The sequence below is a fragment of the Scardinius erythrophthalmus genome (assembly GCF_964197995.2).
Source record: "Scardinius erythrophthalmus genome assembly, chromosome: 25".
NCBI lineage: Eukaryota > Metazoa > Chordata > Actinopteri > Cypriniformes > Leuciscidae > Scardinius > Scardinius erythrophthalmus.
The window spans coordinates 18,845,590-18,864,780 of record NC_138245.1 but is presented as its reverse complement, the minus strand read 5'-3'; the positions used below and the strand labels follow the sequence as shown (position 1 = coordinate 18,864,780).

The 19,191-nt window shown below is 38.2% G+C and overlaps 1 protein-coding gene across 1 annotated transcript in view; it reads left to right on the top strand.

Annotated features, from left to right (window-relative positions):
• Positions 1-19,191, top strand: part of mapkapk2a (MAPK activated protein kinase 2a) — a 44,983-nt gene that overhangs the window by 23,684 nt on the left and 2,108 nt on the right. Inside the window, exons 2-9 of the mRNA XM_081357837.1 lie at positions 9,593-9,732; positions 17,856-17,920; positions 18,019-18,098; positions 18,193-18,319; positions 18,416-18,491; positions 18,627-18,751; positions 18,885-18,970; positions 19,083-19,163. Coding sequence (XP_081213963.1) covers positions 9,593-9,732; positions 17,856-17,920; positions 18,019-18,098; positions 18,193-18,319; positions 18,416-18,491; positions 18,627-18,751; positions 18,885-18,970; positions 19,083-19,163 — 780 coding nt within the window. The remainder of the gene's footprint in view (positions 1-9,592; positions 9,733-17,855; positions 17,921-18,018; positions 18,099-18,192; positions 18,320-18,415; positions 18,492-18,626; positions 18,752-18,884; positions 18,971-19,082; positions 19,164-19,191) is intronic.

Sequence of the window (19,191 nt, the reverse complement as noted above, 5' to 3'; positions counted from 1 at the left end):
TTAGCTTCAACCCTTATTAAACACGCCTGATTCTGCTCAAGTCCTTCAGCCTTATTTGAAAACTACAGGTATGTGTTGGAGGGTTGGAACTAATGCAACACTTGTGCCATGTTATATCAATGTTTTGTAATTTGGTCGCCCTAATGTTCCTTTAAACCTGTATGAATTTTTCTTCTACAGAATACAAAATGAGTGACATGAGGGTGAGTAAATAGCCGCTTTCCGACCAAGAAGTTAGAGGAACTTAGTTCTAGGAACTGTCCACTTCTAAACAGTTCTATGAACTACTCTCCCCCAAACTCTGTTTTGCTGATTGCGTTTGCACTGGCCAAGTGGCCATAGGAACTGGTAGGAGGGGTAAGGGAGTGACGCAAGCACGGCGACTTTTATTTTGACGGAGCGACGGACCTTTATTTTGACGGCGCTGAGAACGCCAAAGCAAACAACGCTCGCATTCTCTGTGTGCATTAGTTAGCGATCTGTCTAACATGTTATTAGATAGAATTGTTATAGAAAGTACACAGTATATGAAAAAAAAAAGTTATTAGCCTATGCTGTGTGGTTGATGTCCAGTGTTGCTAGCTGAGCAGAAATACATAATCATGTTTGACTTGTTCCCCTCAAAGTTGCGTTGGATTTTCTCTTCAGCATAAAGGTTTAGAGGCCCACCTATCACTGTTTTCCATGTTTGTATCTAGTTTCTGGAGTAAATATATAGGCTATAATCTGTGTGTTTACATATAGCTGTTTTAAAAATGGCAGGTACTGGTGTTTTGCGTGTGTTAGGTCATCAGCGTACACTAACGTCACAGGTAGTTCCTATAGTGCTGGTTTAGACCCTACTCTGAAGTAGGAGCTGAAGTAGGAGCTAAATTAGTTCCTCCAAATGGAGTTCCTAGAACTAAAGTCGTTTCTAGTCGGCGTGTTCACACCACAGGAACATACGAGTACTTTAGCCAATAGTTCTAGGAACTGTGAAAAGGTTCCTCTGGTCGGAAAGCAGCAAATGATGACTAAGTTATAATTTTTAAGTGAACTATCAGTCTATATTTACATGCACTTTAAAATTTGATTTTAGTTGGTATAAAGCAGTGGTTCTCAGCCAGGTTGCTGGGGCCTCAACAAATTTCCAAGGGGTCTCAAGATGAAGAAAACAAGCATGAAAATAAGATAACTGAAAATCAAGATATTTTATTGGGTAGAAATTGTGAGTGAGAGGAGGGCCTTTAAATATTTTCATGAACAATGGACGTCTCTTTAAGATGCCATGTAAAAATCTATAATCTGGTTTTAGCATAGTCAGACTAACAGACCTAGATAATGCAGCTTTTATTGCTGTTATTGTAAAAATACTTTGACTTTGTATTAGTGTTGTCACGGTACCAAAATTTCAGTATTCGGTACCAATACCAGTGAAAATCCACGGTTCTCGGTACCAATTTCGGTACCAAAGCTTAATTTAGATAAAATTTACATAATTATATTAAAGTGTATATCACAGTTCAGGGCTCCAGACTAACTTTTTTTATTAGGAGCGCTGTAGCCCCTGACTTAAAATTTTAGGAGCGCAAGCAGAAAATTTAGGGGCACACCTTCACATTTTCCCCCTAAATAACTATTACAGACAAATGCTTTGATAATAAATAGATTAAGCGTACAGAAATTATGGTGCAGTTTTATTTTAAGATCACAGGGCTCCAGACTAACATCTGAGGGCCGCGGCTCTAAGTTCTACAGAAAGTATTTGGTAGCACTGTGGGATGATAAAGCACTGAGCTAAATTTGAGGTGTATAGATAAAGTTAAATTTAATTATTATCCTTCATAATGTCTTAATATTATTTCAAAAGCAAAATGAGTGACAGAATAGATATTAGGGAGTGAAAATAGCCAATAAGCACCCTCAGCAGCTGTTTACAATGGTAATTTAGTCTTCTTTTTAAAAAAAATAAGTGTGAGTTTTCCTACTTCTTGAAACTTTCAGTTTTATAAATAGAGACAATCTTTAAAGGATGAACAAAAATGTTTTGGTCGACACATAAAAAAAAAATATTTTAATAGGATATAGTTTTGAAGTGCTGTAAAAAGATGTGTAGGCTACTTTCATAACCACAGTATACCATAGTTATAGTTATGTCTGGTTCAGAATACGCAATTTTTTTGTCTGTTAATATAGTCAATGTATCAGATTACACGATTTCGAGTCTCGACTCCTAAAAATCTTGTCATGTCCTGGACAAGAAACATTGTCAGACTACACATTGCTTTACGACCAGTCATGTCGAGCCGTCTCACACACATATTCACTCGCACATGTACACACGCACGCACACACTCTCACTCTCTCTCGCTCGCTCGCTCACTCACTCACTCACTCGCGCGCGGGCGCACACACACACACACACACACACACACACACTCATTCACTCGCGCGCGCGCGCACACACACACACACACACACACACACTCATTCACTCGGAACCCTTCATGGAGGACCGTTAAAAAATTAATTGTCGTGATGTCGTAAACAAAGCATCGCAGACGCGACGTCGGTTGTCGCCCACTATGAACGAGATGAAATTTACTGGTCGCACATGTGCGACTGGATGTAAAATTTAGTCGCACACTCTCAAATTTTGGTCGCAAAATGCGACCATTTGGTCGCAGTCTGGAGCCCTGCAGTTACAAAGATGTAAACTTAAAAACACTTTACAATAAGATTCCAGAGATAACATTAGATAAAATGACCTAACAATAAACAATAGTTATATAGGCTACTGTCGCAATTATTCTGCTTTAGGGGTTAATTTAAAAAATACATTTTTAAAATCAAAAGATCAAAAAATCATTATTTCTGTTAACATTATTTAATGCACAATGAATGAAGTGAACAAACATGACCAATCAAGTGTTTGTATTAAATAACATTCACAAACATTAATTAATGTTGTAAAAATATATTGTTCACTCAATTTGTTATGTTAGGTAATGCATTAAGTAATGTTAATGAATGGTATCTTATTGTAGTGTTACCAAACTATACAGGAGATAAAACGTGTTTTATTTGACTTGACTGTACTTTTATTTAATCCAAAACTGCATTCATATTTAATTTTAAAAGGGCTTTTTAAACCTGCTAGGAGTTATCCAGCCAAGAATAAGACTAGAACTGCTTTTCTGACGGACTGATATTAATGACGGCTTTTTATTTCTCATCTCCATAAATACATCTAGTAGTAAAGCTAATGCAAGGGCTAGAAATCAATTAATTCTTTGCTAATACTTCCTCGTCATCATGAAGAGCGCAGTTCGCACAGCTTTCTCCTTTCCACAAGCGCTTGTTCTCCCGTGGCGTCTGTCGTTGCTATTCATCCATGAACATAGGCGCGCATGGAAAAACGAGCGCGCCACTTCTTTTATGAGAGCGCTTGCCGCGCGCCATTTGAAATAACGTATCTGCACGCGCAAAAACATCAGCACCACATCAGCAGCACCACCGGTCGCCATGTCTCAGCGCTTTTATGAAGAGGACGCAATGCACGCGCTTCGGACATGCACGCGCATCAACTACCAGGTTTGAGAAAACCTGGTACCGTGACGTTTAAAAAAAATTTGTACTGACTTGTGTTTGTTTATCCTGAACGTTGTACTAGTATGCCACTGTCAGTGTCTCCTTTGTTTGTGTCTGTTGAAGTCGTAGATTGTTGTTGTTGTTGTTGCGTGTTGTCAGGACATTAGCTGGATATCAAGGCTGCTTTGGGGTTTAGCAGTGAAATCGGAGCACACTCAGCCCCACCACATGTTTCATTGGAGAAAACCAAAACCTCCCAATCCTCCCAAACCCCCAACACCCCCCCCCCCCACACACACACACACACACACACACACACACACAAGACACAACACGTGACACCACACCTTCTTTCATATCCCCCTTCACATGCAAAACAAAGCTCGTACCATCTGCCATATGGTCTTTCCTCCCTGTCACTCACACTGATCCATGGAGATTTGTTAATGACATCTAATATCTTAGTCACTACAGTCTAATATAGATGTTTTAGTTGCATTCAGGTTGGACAGGTGGCTGCCCTTCAAATCTCTGTTCCTGTGACGCAAGCTACTTGCACCCAGTGCACCTTCAGACCCTTTATGACGCAGTTTTCCCTTATTTACACAGTCACAGCATGAATACTCTTTAACCTTACTCAGAATGACAGTGCTATCCAAAGTTATGGTGTAACAAATGATATAGCATTCAGATGACAAATAAAAGTCTTGATTTCACTCACTTTTTTTGCTAGCAAAGAGGTGCTTTAAAGGGCACCTATTATGCAAAATTCTTTTACACGGTGTTTGAACATAAATGTGTGTTGGCAGTGTGTGTACACAACCACCCTATAAATGATAGAAATCCACCCAGTGCTTTTTTTTAAATCCCCATTAATCATAAGCAGTGTCTCAGAACAAGCCGTTTTCAGATTCTGGGCAATGTGACATACTTTTGCACAAGCCCTGCCCACGACTGTTGACTGACATTGCCGTATTAGCATAGACCCGCCCTGAGTGAGCTGTACACAGTCCGCCATTGCTTCGACGCCGGAGCAGCTGTAGACAAGAATGTCTTCTAAGCGATTTAGGGGTTTTGTTGTTGGATGTAAGAATGAACATAGTTGTTCTCACTCACTCACTCACTCACTCACACGACCACTAAACCTACCCATCACACACAACTTTCTGCATTTTTACATTTTCAAAAAAAAAAAAAAACTCATTCTGTATGATTTATAAGCTTGTTTCCTCACTTTAGGTCCCCACAGTGACACGAGTCCCCATGAGTCTGTGTGCATTCAGGTTTAAGTCCCCACCAGAATAGAAAAACATGTACACACTGCATACTTCATTATTTAGCCTAATCACACTTGCTTCACAGCAGGTTGTGTTGGCTGTAGCCAGATGAATTGAGTTTTTTTTTTTTTTTTTTTTATAAATGTACCAGTGGTCACTCTGCTACATTGTAAAGCTGAAAAAAGTAAACTAGGCATGTTTAACAAGATTTTATCTTTAATATTAATTAGTTTGTCTGTCTTTTTCATAGTTTTTTCTTGTATACTTTTAAGTTCCATTTATTTGGTGCTTTGTTCAATCTCAAACCATTATTTTATTTTTATTATTAAGATGTCTGCACAAGAGTTAACTGTAATCTGTGCAAACATTAAACTTTGCTGAAATTAAACGTCTCGCTTTGGTCTGGAAGTGTTCTGTTTGCTCTGCTAAACTATAATTACTAATACTGAAACTGAATAAAATAAAAACTAAATAGAAATGTGTTTGTAAAATAAAAACTAAACTAAAACTAACAAAACCATTAATGAAACCAACTAAAACTAAACTGAAATTTAAAGCAAAATTGAAAACGATATTTAAATAAAAACTAATTTAAAAAAGCAAAACTATAATAACCTTGCTGGGAACATCAGAGACTTATTTTACATCTTGTAACAAAATAGGTGCCCTTTAATTTAAGTATAACATATTTCTTTATAAGCCATTTATGTTGCGAACATTATTAGGGCTTGAATTTCGGTGCGGGAGTGTGGGTGTTGCGCTTAATTTTATTAATTCCCACAGGTTTCACATTTATAAGGCTGTAAATTCCCACAAACATTTATACAATTAGCTTCTTGGTTGAATGAGCAGATTAATCCACACAGATTACCAGATCAAATTAGTAATTTGAAAACTTTCTGTGAGACATAATTTCACAAACAGCGAGAGGGATTCAGTGCTATCACGTCTCCTCTCTGCGCACATGCCTTCACATCACCACATCTTCTGTACAAGCACGTTGCGTCGTTATTTAAGTTTATCATATGCATGTGTCAAATTTCGATTTGTTTTTAAAGCATTCTGTTGTCTGAAAGATGTTTTTTTTTGTGCGCTCATGCCCAGAGCACACACATATGCAAATTGCAAATTGCTTTGCAAATTGCCATTCAGTTGGCTTGGCGTTTGAGAGATCAAACCTTGTTGTTGGTTTCTGAGGGATGTGTTTCAAGCTTTTCTTCCTGGTCTTCACAAAAAAGCAGGAATTAGACCAGTGACGGCAATAATTGGTCTATGTTGGCTTGGCAACACTTTGTTCGTCAGCTCAGCATATGATTACATGTCGCTTGAACAATAAGGTGTCTCAAGTTACCAGACTGTGCTTTATTTCAGATCTAGATACAATACCCTGAGTGTTTTCTCAGACCTGACGCAGTTCTTGTTTGTATGGATTGTGTATGGCACTCTAAAATGTTACAAGGTCTGTAGTTACTTAAAAAACAGCCACAGTGATTTCTGGTAGCTCCAAGAACTGGATCTTAACTGTCTCTGTCAGAGGACTCAGGCTTAGTCTTTTCAGACAGTAGATCTGTATAAGTGCATCTCCCCGATCACCCCTTCCTCCTTTCAAGTTTTATCAAGTAAAAAAGGTAATTTTTACATCAGTACATAACATTACATGAGGAAAAAATATCCAGTGTCCATCACGAATTAGTTGGCTACAGATTCAGAATGTAGAATCTTTTTTTTTTTTTTTTTTTTTACAGTTTATTAATGTCTTAATGTATGCTACCTGTTTTGCTCACCAAGGTTTTTGCTTTTTTTAATGGTTTCAATTGTATTATAGTAAGTCGCACTGCTTCCATTTTCATTTCGTGAATGAAATGAACACATCAGATCAGCTCTACAACAGTGTGGAATTGGACCTTGATATATTTACCGGTAGGTTATCTCATCTGTGATTTAAAATGCTATCAGATGTCAAAAACATTTAACAAACCCTATTTAGGTATTTGAAATGACAGTAAGCAAATAGGAGTGGAGTAATTCAGGTCCATCTCACTCTATAGGCTAATGAATATTCTACCAAGATGAACAAAAAACTTGTGATCTGCTGAGCATTGGTGAAATGCCACCTTGAAATTGAATATTGCAGCTATCTGTCTGTGCTTGAGAAGAGATGGCTTTGGTGAGGGAGAGGCTTTGTGACTGCTGTCATTTGTTTGTGCAGTGTCTGGGTAGCATCAGATGTGTCTGCATGTTACATATCTTTAATATTTTTCCATCTTTGTTTACGTTTGTGATACCCATCTTCTCTCATTAGTCAAGTAGGTCTGAATCACTATACTTGGTTGGCATGAAACAAATGAAAGTTCCTGAAAGCTCTGCCAAATAGGCTGTTTAGCCCCCTGTAGGCTGATGTGAGAATTAAGCGGTTTGACAGGCGTGATTTGGTGGTGTGCAAAAAGAGGAATCCTGAGACCTCTAAGCCAGCTATCTGGACATGAAGCCCCGCCCCTCAACCCAGAAGGATTCTTTCCACTGCTTGTCATACATAGCTGGTGTAGTATAGTAGCCTATCCCATAGGTCCTTTTCTTTGTGCTTTTCATTTATACTCAATCAAGTGCTTTAGTGTGAATTAACATGAATATCATTCCAGAGTTTCCTTTATGATAGGAAGCATCCTGTGTTCCTCGTCTCATAGAGGCCTAATATTAATTTGGAATTTAAAACTATCTACCTGTCATCCTAACCTATCATCCTAAAAGCAAAAATCTCAGAAACAAGAGTCTGTAAGTCTCTTTTAGTGAGTTAAACCTAGCTTTACGACTGGACCACATTCTGCTGTCAGTGACGTTTCAGTCAGGTCTTGGGATTGAGAGTCTATATTTGACATTTTCAATGCTGTCATTGCTCTTAGCATTCATAAAATACTGCTTCATTTTCCAGGGCTCTGAAATGTGAGTTGGGAGTGAAAGTGGCTGTTAACTTTACGCAACCATATAAATGTTCTGTATATTTTAAAAGGTCATCCTTTAAAAAAATATGAAGGGCATTTGGGCTAGTTGCCTACAGTAAGTTACATGCTTTATTTTTGAAAAAAAGGATGTGTGAAATTTAAATCGTTACAAATGGATTTATGAGGTCATTCATGAAACTCATTTAAAAGAGTATCACTGCATCATTTTAGTGTGAAAACTGAATAACTGAATTGTTTGTATAGTTAAAAGGCATGAACATTAAAGGTTGATTTGAATTCCCGTCTGCTGGTCATGATAATCTGTGTATGAGAGAAAAAAAAAAATTATCGTCTGGCCGGGTTCGGGCAGATAATTCATGATGATGTGTCGGGTTACATCGTGTCCGGGCTTTAAAAGCCACGGGTGGGTCGGGTCGGGTTGTAATTTTCAGGCCCATTGAGAACTCTAGACTAGAATCTGATCAGTTTTGTCAGGATTGTCTGATCATCCAGTTCCTTGACTTGCATATTACTTTGTTACCACTAGAGGGAGGCAAAACTCCAGAAATCCTCTCAACGACACCTATTCATATGTGGTTGTTCTGCACTTTTAAACTGTACACACACACTCTCACTCACTCACTCACTCACTCACTCACTCACTCACTCACTCACTCACTCACTCACTCACTCACTCACTCACTCACACACACACACACACACACAGTGTATATATACAGTGAGGAAAATAAGTATTTGAACACCCTGCTATTTTGCAAGTTCTCCCACTTGGAAATCATGGAGGGGTCTTGTCATTGTAGGTGCATGTCCACTGTGAGAGATATAATCTAAAAAAAAAAAAAAAATCCTATTCTCATAGGAGAAAGTCATGTGGTCAGATGAGACCAAAATAGAACTTTTTGGTCTAATTCCACTAAACGTGTTTGGAGGAAGAAGAATGATGAGTACCATCCCAAGAACACCATCCCTACTGTGAAGCATGGGAGTGGTAGCATCATGCTTTGGGGGTGTTTTTCTGTACATGGGACAGGGCGACTGCACTGTATTAAGGAGGGGATGACCGGGGCCATGTATTGCGAGATTTTGGGGAACAACCTCCTTCCCTCAGTTAGAGCATTGAAGATGGGTCGAGGCTGGGTCTTCCAATATGACAATGACCCGAAAAGCACACAGCCAGGATAACCAAGGAGTGGCTCTGTAAGAAGCATATCAAGGTTCTGGCGTGGCCTAGCCAGTCTCCAGACCTAAACCCAATAGAGAATCTTTGGAGGGAGCTCAAACTCCGTGTTTCTCAGCGACAGCCCAGAAACCTGACTGATCTAGAGAAGATCTGTGTGGAGGAGTGGGCCAAAATCCCTCCTGCAGTGTGTGCAAACCTGGTGAAAAACTACAGGAAACGTTTGATCTCTGTAATTGCAAACAAAGGCTACTGTACCAAATATTAACATTGATTTTCTCAGGTGTTCAAATACTTATTTGCAGCTGTATCATACAAATAAATAGTAAAAAAATCATACATTGTGATTTCTGGATTTTTTTTTTTTAGATTATGTCTCTCACAGTGGACATGCACCTACGATGACAATTTCAGACCCCTCCATGATTTCCAAGTGGGAGAACTTGAAAAGTATCAGGGTGTTCAAATACTTATTTTCCTCACTGTAATTCCTGTTATTTTTTCCCCATATGTCATATTATTTTGTGCTTTTATTTTATTATTATTAATATTAATAATATTTTTCACAAACTTTAGTTTTTAATGCTCATTTTCGTTCTCTATTGTAGATGCTTCATGACTGTCCCAAAGCTAGACGAGAGGTGGAGATGCACTGGCGGGCTTCCTCCTGTACCCATATCGTCAGAATTGTTGACGTCTATGAGAATCTCTACCAAAACAGGAAGTGCCTTCTTATTGTAATGGAGTGGTGAGTCATCATCATCATCATCATCTGCTGTCTTCAGTATAGATAACAAAATGCCCTGTTTTTTTTTGTGGTCATTTCTACATTTCACTTCCTTTGATCAACTTTCCATTCATAAGCAATTTACAATTCTGTGAATATGAATGTTCCATCTTCTTTATTCAACAGTTTACATAGAGCAACCCTAGATTATGATATTTGCTCCATGGTAAATGCTGATCAGCACTATGATCAGGCACTGTCTTTATTTCCTGGATGCTACTTGGTATTAAACCTGCAACCTTTGCTGTTGTGGTCATCAGGCTGTAAAACATGTTAAAGGGTTAGTTCACCCAAAAATGAAAATTGTCATTTAATGACTCGCCCTCATGTCATTCCAAGCCCGTAAGACCTCCGTTCATCTTCGGAACACAGTTTAAGATATTTTAGATTTAGTCCGAGAGCTTTCTGTCCCTCCATTGAAAATGTATGTACGGTATACTGTCCATGTCCAGAAAGCTAATAAAGACGTCATCAAAGTAGTTAATGTGACATTAGTGGGTTAGTTAGAACTTTTTGAAGCATCGAAAATAAATTTTGATCCAAAAATAGCAAAAACTATGACTTTATTCAGCATTGTATTCTCTTCAGGGTCTGTTGTCAATCCGCGTTCACGACTCCGCAGTGACACTGCTGACGTAGGACGCTGCTGACATGTTATCTGGTGCGCCCGAGCTTCGTTTACAGTCTGAGGGAGACGCACGCTGTATTCAAGCTATTCTACATTGTTTGTGTTTTGGTATTGCTATATTTTTAAATAGATTTTTCTGCGGAGTCGTGAACGCGGTTTGACAACAGACCCTGAAGAGAATACAATGTTGAATGAAGTCGTAGTTTTTGTTATTTTTGGTCCAAAATGTATTTTCGATGCTTCAAAAAGTTCTAACTAACCCACTAATGTCACATGGACTACTTTGATGACGTCTTTATTAGCTTTCTGGACATGGACAGTATACCGTACATACATTTTCAATAGAGGGACAGAAAGCTCTCGGACTAAATCTAAAATATCTTAAACTGTGTTCCGAAGATGAACGGAGGTCTTACGGGCTTGGAACGACATGAGGGTGAGTCATTAATGACAATTTTTATTTTTGGGTGAACTAACCCTTTAAGAAAATCATCAGGCATTTGTTTCTGCCATAAATACAAGTTAAATTATGTTTGACATTAAGAGTTTTTATATACCAGTACAGTCATTATTATGGGAACAAAACATCAAGTCAATGGCTTTAGGCTAGTCACAGTTTGAGTAAATATTTCATGAGCAATATAATGACTTGACATTTGCAATGCACTGATTATTATGTCTGTATGTCCTGAATTGCATTGTCATGAAAACCTTGATTCATTTAGTTACTTTTTTACGCAGCCCCTTAACTCATTTGTAATGTTTTGTCAAGGTTTCGTTGCCTCATCCGTGTAAAAAGTTTACCAGCAGGTGTTTGGAGGTTACTTACGGTAAACACTCATTCACCTATTTGCCCCATCATGTTTGAGTGAATTGAAAATTCCCTTGTCTGATGACGTACCTCTTTAGTTGGTGACCTCTCCATCATATAGGCTTTAAGTTGCATAACCAGATGCTGTTGTTTCCTACACTTTGCAACATTTATGCTATTGCTAACTGGTACCAAACTTCTCTGCCAACCACCATTGTGTGCTCCTGTGCAAGGCAGTTGAACCCAGATTTCTTCATTGGGACGGTCCCTGCTGTAATCAAAATGCAAGTCGCATGGATGCAAGTTTTCATATGACGACACAAAATAATAGTGATTTGGTTAAGTCTGCAATAGATTACTTAATTTGCAAACTACTGATTTGATTATTTAGAAGAGTTACAGGAAGAAAGAATGTTGGAGGAAAGAAGTGTTTTAGTAAAAAAAAAAAAAAAAAAAAAAAAATGTATACGGAACTGTTTATTTATAGATCTCTCATTAGGTCAGAGATTTGAATCAATCAACTGACCATTTTTTTCCACAGTATTTTGTGAGTAGAAAATGTTGTACATTTTAAAGCCAAATGCATCAATCTGGTGCGCTTTGACAGTTCAAAATTAAGAGCTCCAAACCATTTTCATTGTCAAAATTGAACAGAATAATTCTGACCAATTAAGTCTTTGCATTGACTTGTGCCTGGACTTTAAATAAAACTCAAATTCTTTTTAGTTTTGATAGTGTCTCTCTCAGTCTACATTACATTCACACTGGTGTTTTAGGAAGCCAAACAAGTACAATACTAATATTAATAATTATTATTATATTATATTATTAGTAGTGGTAGTAGTAATAGTAGTAGTTGTATTCCTAAGACTGTAGTTTAATAAATTTAACTTAAAGGGTTAGATCACCCAAAAATGTAAATTCTGTCAGCAATTACTCATCCCCATGTTGTTCCAATCCCGTAAGACTTTCGTTCATCTTCGGAACACAGATTAAGATATTTTTAATGAAATCTGAGAGCTGTCTCACTCCTTCATAGGCTGCAAGGTAATTGATATCTGCCAGCCCAGAAAAGTTAGTAAAGACATTGTTAAAATAGTCCAAGTGACTACAGTGGCTCAACCTTAAGTTTATCAAGCGACGAGAATACTTTTTGTGCGCAAAAAAAACAAAAATAACAACTTTATTCAACTATTCATTTTCTTCTGTGTGGGCCTCTGAGTGAGTTCACGTAGAGTAGCGCAGCGCTTCTGGGTTGTACGTCAGAACGTAGGCTCACTATAGACGAATCCGGCGAAACTACCGGAAGTAAGCGGGCGCCATTACTGAGCTGTTGCTGGGTAGCGTTGCGCCATTGCCTCCTATTGGTTTGGTTGCGTCCACTGGAATAAACAGCCCGCAATTTACGACTGTCACTAACGTTACATCTACAACTTTACTATTCTTCCTCTGCAGAGTTATTTGAACAGTATAAGTGTTGTTAATGGTCTGTGAAGATCGGACAGGTCCTTTAAGAACTATGTGTTTATCATCTGGTAGAGTGTGCATTATTTGACCAACCCATACGGAGCTCAGATAATTTTTTTGACCCTCTATCAGTGACCTGTAGTTGGCATTTTGTTGATCATCGGATGCCAGGCGAAGGAGAAAATACTCTTGAATACCTTTAAAACAACCGAAGGGGCGCGTTGGGGCAGTAACTTAGTAGCATTAACGTTACTGTATTTGCTTGACTGACTCTCACTCTGAGAACCAACAACGCTAGCAGTTAGCTGTACCTTACCCTTTCCTTTTGAAATGTGAAAATGAGATAAATAATGGTCACAAAATAAAAACATGAATTCGTTTGATTTGATATCATTAATTTATTTATTGTTGCCAAATGGACAGATCTTTTAATAGTTTCCTCGTTAGCTTGCCTAGCTAGCATAGTTATTGCCAAGCTATTTTCATAAATAATCTGTAAGATCGTTTGTACCTTCATCTGTGACTGGAGGCCACTGTCTAACATCATCAACCTAACAAGTCATACTGCCTGCCTGTAGCTGTCATCGAGGGTGCGTTTGCGTTATCACGGAGGTTTGTTTACATACTAGTAACAGCTCAGTAATGGCGTCGCCACAAGATGGCAGCCTACACAGAACGCTCGTCGGATTCGTCTATTGGTCAGCATCACACACATGACCAGCATCGGCCAATAGTGAGCCTACGTTCTGACGTACAACCCAGAAGCGCTGCACTGTTGAAATAGCCAATAGCATATGGTTTGTCACAGCTCGGCCAGAGCGGTTGAGCTCGGTAAAGCCGAAGTTTCCTCCTAATCTTTAACCATATCTCCTCCATATCGCTTTAAAATATAGCATTCTGTGCAGAATTCAAATGGGTCCGATACGTTTTGTGGAATGTGCCGACTTGTGCAAATGATCCGCTCTCTGTTGTCGTGTCTCTGGATTGGAGCAAACTGTGTGTGCTGCAGCAGTTCGTGTGACACTAACATGGAATCAGACTTCATTCACCCCAATGGAAAGCATAATTACACTGTCTGAATAGTTCCCCATTCCCTATATAATGGCGCTTTTCCATTACCAGTACCAGCTCAACTCGACTCGACTCGACTCGACTCGCTTTTCGCTCCGTTTCCCATTGCAGATAGTACCTCCACAATAGTACCTGGTCGTCATAGAGACGCCGCAGGAAACTGCTGTGACTTAATCTTCTACGCGAGACACGCCCGCTACCCACACACACAGGACAATGGAGGAAATCGAGTGTATGCTGTTTTTGGATGTTTTTGTTTTTGCTGTTTTTAATTCAGGATACTCCGTCTGGCGCGTGCAATGACGCAGTGAATAGTGATGATTCTCTCTGACCAATCAGCAGTCTACCGTATTTTCACGTCACATTTTAGTATCGCCTCAGCTCGCTTAGAACCTCGCCGGAGGTGGTACGAAACAAAGTACCTGGAAGCAGGTACAGGTACAACTTTTACACAGTGGAAAACCAAACAAAGCCGAGTCGAGTTGAGCCGAGCCGAGCTGGTACTGTGTAGTGGAAAAGCGCCATATTAGTGCATTATGTGCCATTTCATCATATTGAAAATAATGTGTGAAAAAGTGACCGATTACAGCTTCAACATCTATTTATAGTGTAGGGGGAGGAATTCTTCAGGTTCTAGACTCGAGAGAGTGCTGGATTGGACAGAAAATCTGATGAGAAACTGAAGTGCAGAGTGATGTTATTAAAATCATTGGCAGAAATGAGAGACTAAGTTTTGAATGCTTATGTCTTCTAAATTCACATTTTTTTGTTGTTTTGAAACATACTAGCTTATAAATAATAGTAAGGCTAACATATTCATACTAAAATTTTATTTCATGGGGACTTTAACTTTATATTGCCTGCTACCTCATTGTGGATATATTGTAAATAGGTGTATACCTAAAATAAAAAAAGGTACAAAAACTTGAAATTTTTAATATACGGTTTGGACAAAGTTAATGTGATTGCCCTAAATGCAGTATAACATCAAAACATGCTAATTTTTAGCAAATAAAAAAAATGACCATATCGTTCAAAATTGGAATATACTGTATGTGCCCAAACGTTGCACTGAATGCATAATATTTGCCTGGTGGAGATCTTTAGTATTAGATTCTTTATTATTGCTTTTATGCTGATTATTATCTTCTTGTATGTAAATTCATGACACCATTTTGTCTGGTTTCAACATGATTTGGCTAGCAGAACTGCATGCTTTTATTGAAAAGATCAAAGTGATGTGCTTGTGCTCACCTTTATTGTATCAGATATGATGATGTGAGGATCAGAAATCACACCTCCCAGTTTCAATTTATTTGATTTGTGCATGCTGACTAGGACATTTTCTTTACTGCCTGTCTTGTTGTAGGAAGTCAGAAACTGCATCTGTCACCACTGTTCACCAGCAGATGTTAATTTTGTTAACAATAAACAGTTTGTTAATAAAACTTTAGGCTTTTTGGGAAAATTATTCGTAGAGGTTAGAAATATTTAAGTTAGTTATATTTTCTTTTAGTCATCAGAGATGATGGGGATGGGCCAGGATAATCTTCACTAGACTTTTAATGGGTGGTTGGTGTCTTGTTTTGTGAGTGCAATATTCTTAGCAGTCATTTTCTAACAAGAGGCAATGCAAAACAACTTCCAGAGGAGTGTTTTAAACTCGTAATGCACTTTTGACCCTCTGTCGATCCTATTGACCATGGCCGGGAATACAAAGCTGTCAAAATTCTGTCGGATGATGCTTGCATGTAAATTTACTGTTAATTCATAATATCAGAATTCAAATTGGCTACTGTAAGTAATATTCCTTGTATGATACTAATCTATAGGTTTATTTGTAAGGTCTTTTGGAGAGACAGTGTTTTCTGGTGTCTTTATGATGTGGATCACTGCATCCTGACAAATGGCTTCTGATGACCGACAACTGGAGCATCTCTTGACTAATATTGTGCAATAAATGTTACAGATATTTAGCGGAGAGTAATTTTAGCGGACCATTTTGTGGAAGGTCGACTATGTGCGTAGTCTGGAGGTTGGTCACTCCCTTGTGTTCTCCAGAAATGTTGAGTTTATAAAGTTTCTTCATCTAAATGCACTAAGGAACAGAGGAGGCAGTTCTGTTTTTTGTTGACCTCTGCCTGCTGTACATTTTTACACAATAAAATCTTATGTACATGTTTTTTTATATATATATTCCTTTTTTGACATAGTTTATTGGATATTTTTCCAATAACTTTTTTTTTTTTTTATGTTCTAAACCTGTGTGAGTTGGTTTCTTCTGTTGAACTAAAAAAAAGAAGATAATTAGAAGAATGTTGGTAACCAGACAGACCGGCTATCGTCAGCTGTTTGATTACTGACATTCTCCTAAATATCTTGTGTTTAGCAGAAGAAATAGATTCATACAGGTTTGGAACAACATAAGGGTGTGTAAATGATGACAGGATTTTTATTTTTGGGTGAACTATCCCTTTAAATTCCACAAATGCTAATTTAATAGGTACAATAATGAATCAATATGTTCCTTTGCTTCTGTTTACAGTCCATTTTATTTTTGCCAGTCTTATAAATAGTATTTTATTAATAGTAATATCGTTTAATGGATGATGCAAGATTTCATACATCATTTTAATGTGAGAGACTCATAGGGAAGTGTAGTATTTCTTTAGAAACCGTTGAATCTTTCCCTAATTGTATGACAGAAATGAGTGAGTGAGTAGCTTCCTGACATGAGTGATAGTGTGGTATTTGTGGCTCATAGGATATCATCTTATAGAATCATCAATATATCACTGCTGTTAGTCATAGCACGAATATTAAGATAAGCTGGTTGAAGGTAGACTATATCGTAGACTACAGAAGATCATGAATGGATTACAAGAAATCAAGCTATAGGCATCTCAGCTCGCAGGAAACTGAATCTACAGGTCATCAGAACTGAGTGTGCCGCAAGTGATGGAAATGGAAAATGCCAACACTGTTGTTCAGCTTCAAATATGGCTTTTCTAAGAAAAATTACACAGAAATTATTTTGCAACCCAACCCTATAGTGGGGCTTTAGTGGTTTGTAACATAAATCACATGCCTTTCAATATTCAGCGCTTAACACGTTTTTTTTTTTTTTTTTTATACTTTCAGCTATAGTGTAGTGTGTATATATATCGACTGTCTGAGATGCTCAACGTCTGGGGATTAGTAAGATTGAAAGTGGTGAAACGTGTTGTGGTTGTGTTCATAGCCCCTTCTCACAGTGAGCTTTCTCAGTCAAACTCATAGTGCGTTTTTCTATCTCTGTCAGGCGTTTGATGATTTCACGTGAAACTGACTGCAGTTCTAGGTGAGCTGTAGAAATGAAACTCGTCTTGCACGGCGTGACCCTTAGTTGGGATATGAGAACAGTATGATTCTTCGTATTTGCATAGATGTACAGTTATCAGCACAGTGTGTACTCCTTTCAATTGTATTATCATGCTTTATTGCAATAATGGATGTGCAAGAACCAAGTAGAATAAATATGGGTTTTTGAGTCATTGTCCCATTAACAAAATCATAGTCATGCAGTCTTATGCTGATCCCTCTCCTTTGTATCCCTTTTATCTCTCTTCCCCCATCTTCCTCTCTTTTCTGTTGAGAGAAAGTCTTTCTAAGCCCAGTGACCCAATTTCTCGCAACTGGCAAGTTTTCAAGAAATGGAGCTCACCTGACTTGCGCATCTAACAGCGGTTTGCGTGTAATCGGAAATGATAACCACAATGATTACATGGGGACAAAGGTGAAAAGATCCCCCCTTCATGTGGTTTTTATATGTGTTTGAACAAAGTAATTTGTATGTGAGTTTCAGAGGTAGGTCAGTACTTGTATCTGGCAGTTTAAAATAATAAATGGCTCTTTTGAAGAAACATTGCCCCAGCTACTATTTCTATTTCAAATCCACTTTGGCTGAATTTACTGCTACTTAATTTTCAAATGTTGTTAATAATAGTAATAGTATTAATAATAATAATAATAATTATAATAATAATAATAAAAAATATCTCCACCAATATAAAGTTACTTGTATTTTGTAATATGCCTGCTGATTTTTGCTTTTAATGTGTTTTGAAGCATGGATGGGGGTGAGCTGTTCAGTCGGATTCAGGACAGAGGGGACCAGGCATTCACTGAGAGAGGCAAGTTGTCTACTCTTACTTTGCTAAGTTTTTTTTCTTATTTTGCTCTTAAGTTTGTGCAAACAACTGTCTGATTTCTTATTCTGTTGTCTTTTCAGAGGCTTCTGATATCATGAAGAGTATAGGAGAGGCCATTCAGTATTTACATGCGATAAACATCGCACACCGAGATGTCAAGGTAAGAGTCTTATGATGACCACTATTGAAGTGATGGAAAATTGTTTGACTTCCTCATTTTCTTAACTGAATATGCCTGTAAATCCACTTTGCAGCCAGAGAACCTCTTATATACCTCTAAAAGGCCCAATGCCCTTCTCAAACTGACAGACTTTGGGTTTGCAAAGGAGACAACCACACACAACTCTCTGGCGACCCCTTGCTATACTCCTTATTATGTTGGTAAGAATATCATGATCATCAGTACTTGGATGTTGATAATAAGATATGTTCCCACTCGTGAAACCTTTCCATTTTTTCAACATTTTCATGTTATAGCCCCAGAGGTTCTTGGTCCAGAAAAGTATGACAAGTCCTGTGACATGTGGTCTTTGGGTGTCATCATGTATATTCTGTAAGTGAATCTGTCTTGTATGTTGTGCATACACCATTTTTCTCTGTCTAGGCCTCTATATAAATGGGTTTTGTGACTCCTGACCTTTTAAAGTGTGTCTGATATAGTGCAATTCTTACTTTATTCAACTTCCAGGCTCTGTGGTTACCCACCTTTCTATTCCAATCATGGATTGGCTATATCCCCTGGTATGAAGAAACGAATCCGTATGGGACAATATGAGTTTCCAAATCCTGAGTGGTCGGAAGTCTCAGAGGAAGGTATCTGTCAAGTTCCTGTTTTGTGAAAGCGACTTGAGAAACCGTTCCTAGAATACTGTTATCTTCAAGTCATTTGTTTTGCACATTTCTAAGAATGATTATAGATTTGAGTGACTCAGCCTTCCTATTTTAGCTAAACAGCTCATCAGAACATTACTGAAAACCGAGCCAACACAGAGGATGACCATCACCGAGTTCATGAACCACCCCTGGATCAATGTGAGTGAATATTAGCATTGTTATATGGATACTGTGTTGATTCAGACAAAAGGATTTCCTTTGTACATTATATTTGGCTTACTATGTTATTTGGTGCTTTGCGTGGCTATAGCAATCAATGGAGGTTCCACAGACGCCCCTGCACACCAGCCGTGTTCTGAAAGAAGAGAAAGACACATGGGAGGATGTCAAGGTGAGGCCTCCCTCAACAAAAAAGGCTT